At 44.2% G+C, this 12,761-nt stretch overlaps 1 protein-coding gene across 5 annotated transcripts in view; it reads right to left on the reverse strand.

Moving 5' to 3' along the window:
* Positions 1-12,761, reverse strand: part of Ankfn1 (ankyrin-repeat and fibronectin type III domain containing 1) — a 387,810-nt gene that overhangs the window by 120,770 nt on the left and 254,279 nt on the right. For all 5 annotated transcript variants that reach the window (XM_030246107.1, XM_017314636.2, XM_030246105.1 and 2 more), the window contains exon 5: positions 12,137-12,347. In XM_030246107.1, the coding sequence (XP_030101967.1) occupies positions 12,137-12,347 (211 nt within the window). The remainder of the gene's footprint in view (positions 1-12,136; positions 12,348-12,761) is intronic.

Raw genomic sequence — 12,761 nt, forward strand, 5'->3', positions numbered from 1 at the left:
CTTGTTCCAGATCTTTAAAAAAAAGCCTTTTCCAGATACTTTTTAAAAACATAACACACGCATAAAGGTTGTCAAAGCAAATGCTATCTGTGATTTCTAAGAAGAAAACGAGGTCACTTCAGTATAAACCTTGCTTTGAGAGCCAATATCCTCTGGGCAACCAAGAAAGGCAGTTAATAAGATTTATCTTTGCTGATCGCAAGTGACAACCTTCGAACAATTCTGCAGCTAACTTGAATTAAGGTAGTAATGCCAAAAGAAGTAAGGCAGGGGGGCATCTTGGTGATTAAAGGTTTGAAATTAAAGACACCCTTACTGCAGAGAGCCTCAACAACCAGGTCTGCTCTGCTTGTCTTGTCGAGCTCCAGAACGCAGAGCCCACTTTGGCTTCTCTTTGGTCTCCAGCTGTGAAGACTCTAAGGTTGTAGAGATTTAGTGATTGCTTCCTTTTAACTGCCACGGATGTTCTTCTCCTAGGGCCTATCCCACCTGGGAAAGGCCTCTGGGGTGTCCCTCACTTCTGCAGTCCAGAGTGTGGCTCTACAAAGTCTCTGGTAGGGAAGTCAGGACTGGCGAATCCTGTGTTAATGGGTCCTCCCACCCAGGGCTCCCTAAATTCAAAGGGGGGAGAAACAAACACTCCACATGGTTTTGCCAGGTTTCTTAAGGAATCCAGATAAGGTCTGAGTCTGATGACCCTGTCTACCGAGGATCCTTCCCACACCGTCCACGGCGTATAGTCTAAAGCCACATCAGTAGGATTTCCTCATACTAACATAAAAAAAAATAAAGGTGAAATTAGGTGGTAAAAATGTATTATAGCCAACTCAACAGGTTCAAAATGTTAAAATTTCAATGTGTAACCAGTGTAAGACTAGACATTTCCTAGTTCTTTGTTTTATACTAATCCTCTGAAAGTCAGTATAAATTTCATATTTCTAATGCTTCTCAATGTACATATATTTTTAAAAATAAATTCCATTTTAGAGTGAATTGACAATTTATAAGTGTGTGCATTAACAGGGCATGAAGTGACTCTATGATTTATTAATATTTGTGAAATTGGGTTAATTAAAGCATATATACCACTTGAGAGCTTTACTTTTGGTGATGGTGATATTTAAAATTTACTTTCTTAGAAATATTTAAGTGTACAATATGATTAACTGTACAGGAAGCAGATACAAAACACAGTCCTCTGTTTAAATGAGAGTTTGTATCCTCCAGCTATCACCTCTCCAAGCCCTGCCCTCCAGCCCCTGTGACCTCTATTTTCTCTGTTGCTGGGAATCTGATTGTTTCGGGTTCCCTGTATAAGTCAAGTCATATGGCACTGGCCTTTTCTAGCCTGGGGTACTTCACTTGGGATGAGACTCTTCGATTGCATCCTCAGGATCACAAAACAGAATTCCCTCTCTTGTCAAGGTGAAGCGATACTTCATTGTGCGTCCAGATGCCATTCCTCTCAACAGTTAAGCTGCTGATGGATTTCCATTGCATGGCTGCCATGGATAACGCTGCAGTGGATAAGGGAGTGTGGATGTCTGTTTGACAAACAGTCCAACTCTTTTGGGTAAATACCCAGAAGTGGGATTGTTGGATCATACAATAATACTATTTTTAGTGCTTTTTTTTCTTTTTAAATGCCAAGTAAGAAAGCTGGGACGTCACATATGCTAAGCACGTGCCTTGCCAGTGGGCCACATCCTTAGACCTATTTTTAGTTCTCAGAGGAAATGCCATATATTTTCCAAATTGTTTATACCAATTTCCATTCCCCACCAAGAGCATAAGAGGTCCCCGTTCCACGTCTTCACCAACACAAGAGCAGTTCTGACAAGTATAAAATTACATCTTGCTGTGGTTTTTCCTTGAATTTCTCTAAGGTTAGTGTTATTGAAGACTTCTTCACATTCCTGTTGGCCAATGTACATCTTTTAAGTGTGTCTGCTCAGAAGTCTTGCCCATTTTTTAACTGATTTTTAAAATTTTGAATTCCTTCTGTATTTCGGGCATTGACCCTTTCTGTAGATGTGTGCTTACAGATAGGACTCTGACCTTAGATGTGTGCTTACAGATACGTCCACCCCTGCTTGTTTTTTCTCCAAATTGGCATTATTATCCAATGGATTTTTACTTTGATGCTATCCCTGTCCTTGAACTTACCTATTTTTGTCTTTTCTTTAAACTCATGCTTTTGGGGTCAAACCTGAAACATTACTGTCTAGACGGAGAGCATGGAGTTTCACCTCTTTGTCTTTATCTGTAAGTTTATAGTTTACTCGCACATTTGGGTCTTGAATACATCGTGAGCTGGTCTGTATATGGTGTTAAGGTAGGGGTCTGATTCCATTCTCATGCTTGGTGGTATCTAACATCACACCAGTGCTGGAGAGCCCACACTTCCTCCCTTGTTGATACATTCTTGGCTCCTTTGTTAATAAACAGTGGCCTATAAAGTGTGGGCTCATTTTGGAGTCCTCCATTCGGTTTCCATTGGCCAATGGACTGGACATATCATACACGTGACTAACATCTATGCTGCCCATGTGGTTTTGCAACAGAGTTCTACAAACTCTTTAAAGAGTGTGGTGTTGGGGGTGCCAGTACATACGATCCACGGGCTGGTATTGTTTATCTTACCACAGAAACTGCATAGCAGATGGTAAACATTTAAATTATTTGCCAGAAGCTCCTGGATTTTTTTGGAGAATAATACTGAGTGACATTTGGGGTGGAGGTAGTTAGAGGACACTTACAATGTGCCAGGACATGAACGAAGTACTTGAAAGGTACCGTTCTGCTACATTCATAACTGTCTTCAATTAAGAGTGTAGCAGCCAGCCTTCCAGGAAGATTCACTGACCTCCGACTTTTCCAGGCACTCAGTGTCATTGTGGCAGGGTTGGTTAGTCAAGTTAGTCACATTAGATAGCATGTGGTCACATCTAAGATTAGGTGGCAAAGGACACTTTTTTTCTGCCTTGGTTGATCTTTCTCACCTTCTCAGAACCTTATCACTTAGGAAAGCCAGCTGCCAAGTCGCTGGCTTGCCACATGGAGAGGCCCATGTAGCCAGGGATGCAGAGTTCTTCCCAGCTGTGGCTCTGAGTAATGGGGGTAGAACCTGTAACTCAATTCAATAGCGAGGTGATAGCCATTTTGTGGATACTCTGAGCATCCATCCTGGTCCCACATTTCTAATCCATAGAAACCGAGATCAATGTCATCGTATGCTAAGTTTTGAGGGTGATTGAATACCTAGTGATATAGATAATAGCTAACAAAGGATTATGTCCATCTTACAAATAAGGAAAATGAGGCCTGAAAAGACTAAAGATTTTTCTTACAAAGTATCACTATGTGGAATTTGGAACCAGAACTCCTTGAGTCCAGAAACTTGGTTTTTAGCCTGTGCTGAGGATTTGATCTAAAAGCATCATCTCCAGTGGTTATCTTACTTGGTATGGTGGTGAGTGCTTGCTGAATCGGGAGCAGTAGGGACACCTTCTGAACCAATAACAATGGGAATGTTAGGAATTAGGGATAAGAAGCTAGACTGTAGATACAAGCACAAAAAGGCACTGATAGAGGCAGTCAAAAGCACTGTTCAATTCTATCTGTAAGAGTTTAGGTTTTGACAAAGAGAGCTTGTTCTATGTGGGGTACATTTAAAAATTCAGAGCAAAAGCTGACTCCCAAGGGAAGGGAATCGTGCCATTTGCAATATTGTGGGTGAACCTGGAGAAACCAGACACGAAAATACAAACCTCAGGATTATATGTGTGTATGTGATATGAACCTTATAATGTTCACGTCACGCAATTAGAGAGCAGAAGGCTGTTTGCCAGCTCGCTGGAGGCTGGAGAGGTAAGACACCAAGGATCAGAGAGTGTAAACTTCCAGTTAGAAGTCTGACAAGTCCTGGGGAATCTATGTGCAGCATGAAGAATGCTGAATGTGCTAATGAATTTGACTATGGTGATTACTCTGCAGTGTATACAAATATCAAACCCTCATGCTTTGAAGATAATCACATTTCCCCCTGTCAATCAAATATCTAGAAATTAAGAGAAAGAAGCTGTTGTTGAAGAGTGGGTGATTGAAACGGAGACTGAAGCCACCTGAGAGTCATTATTTAGAGACACGGAATAGGGTCAGAGACCCACCCCCACATTTGGTGACATCCTTGCCTTTAGATTGCAATATGGATGTTAAGATGTTGAACATATAGTGGTTGAGATTCAAAAGTCTTTATGTATCTCAACTAGAGTTGAGATCCAGGACAAGGTCCTGGTGGCAAGATAGTGTGGTATGCGCAAGGACAGAAGGGTGACATAATGTGGGAGGTAAGCTTTGAGGAGCAGACTTGCAAGTCAGAGTGAGGATTTACACCCCTCTTTTAATGAGGCAGATAAGAATAAGTGATTCGCTCAGGAGACCCACTTAGGGCTCATTTTTCCATATTCTTAATGGCTGCAAATCTTTGTCCTTTGAGAGTTACCCAGTCTGTGGAACAGGGAGGGTGATGATGCTGGCTGGGTGTCACTAATCAACCAGTCTGGTTTTCTCATGCAGGGACTCTGAAGACAATCCCAAAAGTGTTTCGGGCCGTGCCAGCGCTGTTGCAGCGAGCGTGGCGTCTCCCAGGAGGGCCCGGGGAAAGACTAACATTGGCTTGGGTTGCAGACTTTCTGCTGCGTTTGTTTACACAAAGCCGGCCTCATTAGTTTATAGTCACACCTCTTAGACACAGCCTGCACCATTCCCAGCACCAGCACAGACTCCTGGCTACGGCAGAAATGAGGGGCACCTCCTGTGCGCTGGGGGTTGCAGCACAGGGGTCTGTACTGTCTGCAAGTGACAGTTGCTCTGTGGTGGTATTGTACGGCAGTCTCTGAATATGACGATTCTGGGCAGCACAGGGGGAGGCTTCTAGGGTGTGGGAGGGGCTCACCATACAGCAGAGTGGAGGGATCTGGAGAGACAGGAAGATGCAAGTCAAGGGAAAGAGAAGGAGCATCCCACATACAGAGGCGTGTCCCACAGTTTTGCTAGTCCACATCACTAGACAGTGAACAGTGAAAAACGGGCCAGGGGCCAGGTACACTGAGCATCAAACTTAGCAACTGTGTCGAGGGAATCATGGGAGCAGATACAACCCAAAATACTCCAAAGTACAAGTTCCTGGGAAATTTACATCATTTTCCTCTTATAGATAGAGGTGTCAGAAGATTAAAGTTTATATCAATGCTTTCTGAGTATCAAGTAGGTCTTTGGTACTAGGACCAAAGGATGAGGCAAAAATGCATGAATGTGGCCAGATCTGCACAAGGCAGGAATCCTAAGGAGCTGGTGTCTTTAGGACTGGTGGCATTGGCAGGCTTTCATGGTAGCAAATGAACAGCAGACTTGGGCTGTGACTAGCGGATGGAGTGGGATATGGTAAGTTAGGTAGAGAGAGGGGTTTGGTTGGGGCTTCTATACCCAAGGGCAGCAAGGCTTTCTCAGATAGCAGCTGCTCCACAGAGCGTCTTAGCTACTGGAAAGCCATCAGTGCCCAGAGCAAAAGTCCTGTGGTTCCCATGCTTAAGGGTGGTCCCTAGCGGCAGTCCTTCCAGGTTCTGGCCTGTTTCCTAGGGTCTTCCAAGCTTGTAGGGAAACATGTGGGATGCCCCTTTAGTTAACAGCCAGTATTTTCCTCAGTGGGAGTGACCGCTGCAGTAGATCCCCAGGGGTTAGCTGAGTTTCACTTGCCAGAGCCAACTTTGGGCCAAATGTATTCTATGAAAAAAAAAAAGCCCTCCAACAGTTCCCACAGCTTTAATTGCTTGTTCTTCTGGGTGGTGGAATCAAATCCGGTGCTATCCTCCCTCCTACCACCTGCAGTGTGAATCGTCTCTTTTCCCATGGTACCCATGCTGCGTCCATTATCCACCCATTACCCAGGAAGTAGCCAGCTCCAAGAACCAGATCGACTCCCATGACATTGTGGTGCTTGGGCTCAAAAATAACCCTTATCTGACTTAATAATGTTTCCCAAGGTGAGAGGGTGATAATAGTAAATTGTTATATTTTATTAGTAGTGTTATTATTAGTCTCTTATTGAATGTATAGGAGAAACATTACATGTAGTTACATACAGTGTTAAATATAGTGATAGATATAAACACATAGATGCTGCTATCCACAGTTTTAAGCACAGACTGGTGTCTTGAACATATGCTAATGGTAGACAACTTTTCTTTGTTCCACTTGATTAAAGGAGGGAGGAACATGAAATAAGTGCTGAATAAAGATAGTGGATTCATCTCCCGGCTAGGCTGAGGAGTCTGCAATTTTGAATGGCAACATCAAGGGATTCCCCTATGCATAGGGAGAAGTGTATGACTGAGCGTCAATGCTAGTAAGAAACACCCTCATCCTGATGGCATTCCTTCTACACTCCGCCCAAAAGTTACCTGGCAACAGCCAGGTAGGCCTGGCTTGCTACAAAAGGGACTGTTTGGCCCCTCCTTGCTCTATCAGCCCCCTTTCTCTCTTTAATCCTCCTTTGCTCTCCCAAACCCCTTTCTCCTTCTTTCCTATTCCCCTCCCTATCTCTCCATGAGTTCCTAGCTGGCCTCTTCTCTTCTCTTCTCTTCTCTTCTCTTCTCTTCTCTTCTCTTCTCTTCTCTTCTCTTCTCTTCTCTTCTCTTCTCTTCTCTTCTCTTCTCTTCTCTTCTCTTCTCTTCTCTTCTCTTCTCTCTCCCCTCTCCCCTCTTCTCTCTCCCCTCTCCCCTCTCCCCTCCTCCCTCCTCCCTCCTCCCTCCTCTCCTCTCCTCTCCTCTCCTCTCCTCTCCTCTTCCCTTTTCCCTCTTCTCTTCTCTTCTCTTCTCTTCTCTTCTCTTCTCTTCTCTTCTCTTCTCTTCTCTTCTCTTCTCTTCTCTTCTCTTCTCTTCTCTTCTCTTCTCTTCTCTTCTCTCTTCTCACTTCTCTCTCTCCTTCCCTCCCCTCTCTCTCCTTGCTCCTCTCATCTTCCTCTCTTCTCTCTCTTCTCTCTTCTCATTTCTCTCTCCTCTCTCCTCCCCTCCTCTCTCTCTCCTCTCTCCTTCCTCTCCTCTTCTCCTCTTCTGTTTTCTTCTGTTCTCTTCTGTTCCCCTCCCCTCCTCTTCTCTTCTCTCTTCTCTCTCTTCTCCTCCTTGCCTCCCTCCTCCTCCTTCTCTCTTTCCCTCTTTCTCTGTCCTTCTCTGCCCTCTCTCTTTCTCTGCCTCTACTCCCTTCTCAACTCCCTTTCCCATGCCCCCTGAAGAGTTGTGTCTTTGGTACCTGGAGGGGTTGTGGTGGAAAGGGATGCCTTAGCATCCTTGGCTTTTTATAAAACACAACACACCTAGCTCTGCAATGCAGGGTCCATGGCTTTAGAGACAAATACTAAATACAACCAGGTTGTGGTTCCTGCTAAGAAATGGGGCAAATCACAGAAGAATGTCTTCTGAATCATGTTAGTTGGCAAAGCGAAAAGGGTATCGGGCTAGTTTTGAGAAGAACAATACTCAGAGGAAGGGAAGAAAGGAAATTAACTCTATTAGAGACCTGATATTCTGCTTTGACATAGTGGGTGGTCATTACAAAAGCAGAAGTAGAGCCAGGGAGGGAATAAGCTGAGTCTGTGCTGTGCAATCGTGACATTGTGACACTTAGGTCTGGGTTCAGATCCTGCCTCTCTACCCCATTAGCTGGGCAATACTAGGTAAACGGCTTGACTTTCTTTGTTTCTAGTTTCTTCATAGTCAGATGAGAGAAATACCTCCTGCCTTTCAAGTCAGTGGTGAGGATCAAGTGTGACAGCAAGTGAGCTTATGTTAGCAAAAGCATTTGGTGTATGTGTGTATATGTTTATGAATATGTGGCTGTTTGTATGACTGAGGATGCATGGGTGTATGGGAATAAGTGCATAGTGTGTGTGTGTAAACATGTGCCTGTTTATGTGAGTGAGGGTGCATGAATGTGTGGGAGTAAGTGAGTAGTGTATGTTTGTGTCTCTCTCTCTCTCTCTCTGTCTCTCTCTCTCTGTGTGTGGTAGGGTGTCAGTAGCCTTGGGTTTCATTCTTCTGGTGTATTACATCTTATATTTTTGAGAAACCATGTCTCACTGACCTGGAGCTCATCGAACAGTCTAGCCTGGTTGCCAGTGAACCCCCAGGATCTGCCTGTCCATGCCCCCTCCTGGTGCTGAGCCTGTACGCCTGCCATGTTGCACCTGGCTTTGTTTTGTGAGTTCTTGGAATCAAACCCAGGCCCTGACACATTTTACTGAATGAGCCATCGCCTCAGTCAGCAATAGCATTTTTTGCCTATGTAAAGCATCCTAAGAATTTAAGACTTTGTTGTGATTTTTCTTCCCTTAAGTCATGCCTTTCCAGCACGGGAGTACTTTGCAGCAGGTGTTTGCTTCTGGCTATAGACAGCAGGCTGCAGCTTTCCTCCTGGGAAAGCTCATACCCCTGGACCAGAAGCAATCTTATTTCTTTTGTACTTGATTTAGAAAGTGAATTTAAAATTCCTGCAAACACTGTGTTCTTCTATCCTGCCTTTACCCAACACAAATGGCTCCCTAGTGCCCAGAATGGAACAAATAAATGCACCGCAGGATTTCGGCAAATAGCTCGAAAGAAAAAAATGCATGAGCCCACTGATCACAGCTCTCCATGTTGGTTATTCAGAAAGGCAGTACGTTTGTATAGAAGGACCCTGAGATTAGCATCCAGTGGATTTGGGCTTGTGTTACCGACTTCTGTTTGTTAATGGTGTGGCCTTAGGTCAGTGTGCTTGCTGGTTTAATGTGGACTTGACACAGGTTGGAGCCATTTGGGAAGAGGGAGTCTCAGTTGAGAAATGTTCCCACCATATTGGCCCGTGGAACATTTTCTTGATTGGTGATGGATGGTGGGGGGTGGGGTGTCTAGATCACTGTGGGTGATGTTATTCCTGGGCTGGTGGTCCTGGCTGCTATAAAAAAGCAGGGTGAGCAAGCCATGGGGAGCAAGCCAGTGAGCAGCACTCTTCCTTGGTTTCTACTTCAGTTCCTGCTTCCAGGTTCCTTCCCTGACTGAGTTTCTGCCCTGGTTTCCTTCAATAATGAACTACCATGTGTAACTGGGAGCTGAAATTAACTCTTTCTTTGCCAAGCTGCTTTTGGTCTAGATTTTTATCACGGCGGAAGGAACCCTACATAAGATAATCACTTACCTTTTCATAATCACAAATAAGCCGTTTTAAAAACTGAGTTAACAAAGGTTAGTATTAAAATACAAAAGTAATGCGTGCATGGACCACATGGATAATCAGCTGACATTTCTCGTTTTGCATATGTTTGAGTTTGCAGATGTCATTTTGAGTTCTTGGGTGACCAGAGTAACTTAGGTATCCTATTCCCGAGAGACTGAAACCTAAACATTTTATCTTACTGTTTCTCCTTTTATAACTTTGCCATAACAATGTGGTCATCATCCCAGTGGGAGCAAAGAAAACCCAGAATCTTTAGTATATTTGGTTTGAGTTTGCCCAGGTAGTTGGTACTTGAGTTCATCACTTATGGCTCAGGTTGCCTTGAACTTGCTTTCTAGCCAAGAACAAACCTGAACAACTTCTGATCTTTGTATCATTACCTCCCAAGGGCTAGAACTACAGGCACACACCACCATGCCCAGTTTCTGTGGTAGGTGCTGAGGATCAAAGCCAGGGCTTTGTGCATGCTACACAGGTAGGTACTTTCTTAACCACACCACATCCCCAGCCCAGTACATGAGTGCTCCTATGGACGCTCAATTATAAATGGAAGGGCTCTGGCACATCGGGAGTCTTACAGTTCACAGGGACAGTGCATACTTCTGCAGGGTCTCAGGTGATGAAGGCTAATGTTTCATCCAGCCTAGGGCACAAGAAGTGGTAACATCCACACGAATAGTCTCCTTGTTCTTATAGAATGGGGTTTAGTCTGCACTCTGTGTTCAAACCCTAAATTCTCTCCCCATGCCCAGCCCCCATCTTTTTGACTCTCGAGGGCAGACATTACTGCAAATGAATCAGAAGGCAGCAGAGATCCCACTCAGCCTCAGCTGTTCTTCTTCCTCCCCCTCCTCTTCTTCCTCCTTTTTGTTCTCCATCTGAATCTTCAAATTTTGCTGAGAAGGAGTGGCCTTCTGACCATGCGGCTCTTCTGCAGAGTACTCCCCCCTCCTACTCCTTATACGCTTTGACATGAGCTTGGCAAGTTTAGATTTTTTTGAAACAGTGTCCTGATATGTGTGTCTGTCTCAATACCCACTCTTTGGGTGGTGGTGGTGGTGGTGGTGGTGATGGTTTCTGAGATCTGGCAGCTGAAATGTATGAATTCTAATCATGTACTAGCTTCCTTTGATCTTCCAGTCTTCTGGGGCCCACCACTTAGAAATAAGCAAATCAGCGTGAGCAAAACTTAGACTTTGGTAAGTTGTCTAGGGAACCTAGAAGCCATGGCACTGAGCCACTGTGGTCATTGGATCAGAGAGTTTGCACCAAGGGGAATGTGAGTTCTGATCTCATGGTGCTGACGACTGAGGGTTTCCCCATTGTAAAGTATGTGCAATAGCACCTAGCTATACGGTATATGATTCCATTGTGTGAGAAGTCTAGAAGGGGCAAATTGGTGAAAACAGCAACAGCAGCAGCAGCACCAGCAGCAACAAGAACAACAACAACAAGAACAACAACAACAACATGAGTGTTGATTTCCCCTGGGGTTGAGGATGTTGAGGAAGTCTAAGTAAGAAGTCAGGGTGTGGGGATTTCATAAGGTGATGAAGAAATCCTGAAACTCATTGTGGTGGTGGTTACCTGACTCTGCATTACAAAAGAACATTACATTCTTTAAATGCATGAATTTTATGGCATGAAGAGTCTGTCTATGTATCTGTTACCTTTCGTTCTACAAACAACCTATCGTCTCTACCACTTACTCTATATCACTTATCAGTCATTTATCGGTTCTACCATCTGCCAATTATCTACCCTGTCTATCTATGTATCTATCTTCTATTAATCTTCTATCTATCTGCTATCATTGACTACCTGTCTATCCATTTACATTATCTGTCTGTCCCTTGTCTGTCTGATAGCTATCTCTGGTCAACATGATTGTTATGCTAGTTCCAGCAACTGGCACTAGTTCCATGGACCATTCTTTCAAGTAGCCCCTTGACTGACTGTCTCAACTCTACAACTGCCTCCTCTGTTCATTTTTCATAGAGCATCACAGTAGTCCTCCAAAGTAAAAGAGACCACACAACTGCCTCCCCATCACACTCAGTCTTTAGACGAGAGTATCTTCACATGGCTACAGGCCCTGTACTGCCTGGTCTTGGTGACTTCATCCATGGCCACCTGTCTTAATTTGCTCTTTCCCAGAACCTCAGCTTCCTTTCTGATCATCTCAGGGCTTGTACTTACCACTGATTCTTCCCACAACAAACTCCACACCTCACAGCTCATTTCCTATATCATCCAACACCACATCAGCAATGGCTCTCTTGCCCAATCCCATTGAAAACTGGTCCTTCCTTTATTGATGGCTAGCTACTCGTTTGTTTCCTTCACAATACTTACCACTATTTGAAGTTATGTTGTAATTTATCAATTAATTTGCTTGTTGGAAGTCTCTTTCACAGGGATGTCAGTGTCCAGTGAGATCACGGAGCTTATGTGGTTGGCCACTGCCTTCTTAGACTAGGGACAGTGTGCACTAGGTGTCTGTTGAGTGTCTGAGTAGAGCCCCAGTACTGATTATGGAGTCAGAGACACAAACAGTTGTGCATTCGCTTCCGACAAATGCTTCCCAGTTCTGTATCATCATTCAAAGATGTCATATACCTAAAAGCTTGGATTAAATCCCCAGGAACGGGAAAGGCTCCCTTTCAATAGCATTCATTGTGTTTTCATTAGAGAACAATTAAGTGCTTAGACTGATAAACACTAATTAATTTTTGCATGAAAGTCTTTGGAAATACAGAAAGGATTTCAGGGTCTGCTCTTAGTGAACCATTCCTGCTCTGTTACTTTGGTGACATAGAACAAAGGTCTGATGGATGACATGGGCTTTTATGTTGGGTTTACTCACAGTGCGGACTTTCTCTGGCTCCTGTCCGCAGAAGAATCCTCGCAATGGGCACGTTGTTGGTCATGATGGCGATGTCCAGGGGTGTCAGCCCTTCGCTGTTCGGTGTGTTCAGATCTAGTTCTTCCGGTGTATATTGGTAGAGGAGGAGTTGCACAGCATCTAGGTCCTGTTGCTCAACTGCCTCAAACATGGCTTCGTTGCCCTGGAAGTTCTGGAGAAGAAGGAAAACAGATTGGCACGATGTCCTAGCCAGTATCTCAGGACTTTGGAGATTGTTTCAAGGGTCGAACAAACACAGGTGGGTGATGACAGAGCTTTCATTTATCACGTGGCCTTCGAAGTCAGCACTCTGTCAGCCGGTCCTTCCATGATTTCTAATAGACACATTGAATGTGATAGGATGATTTTGCACTGTATGACCCGGTCTTTAAGTTGGTGGGAAAATCAGCTCCTTGTAGCCAGTCTGCTGTTGACGGAAGACTATTTGCTAGATTATCAAGAGATGTTCTTAAACACTGGATTAAGCCAACTGATTCCTTTGTTTGCTGTAGCACCTCTCAGGGCCTTTAATCATGCTAATACATATTTTATTGAATTTCACTTTACCTTTGGGGTAATGTGCTGC

This window comes from Mus musculus, chromosome 11 (genome assembly GCF_000001635.26).
Source record: "Mus musculus strain C57BL/6J chromosome 11, GRCm38.p6 C57BL/6J".
In the NCBI taxonomy this organism is placed as follows: Eukaryota; Metazoa; Chordata; class Mammalia; order Rodentia; family Muridae; genus Mus; species Mus musculus.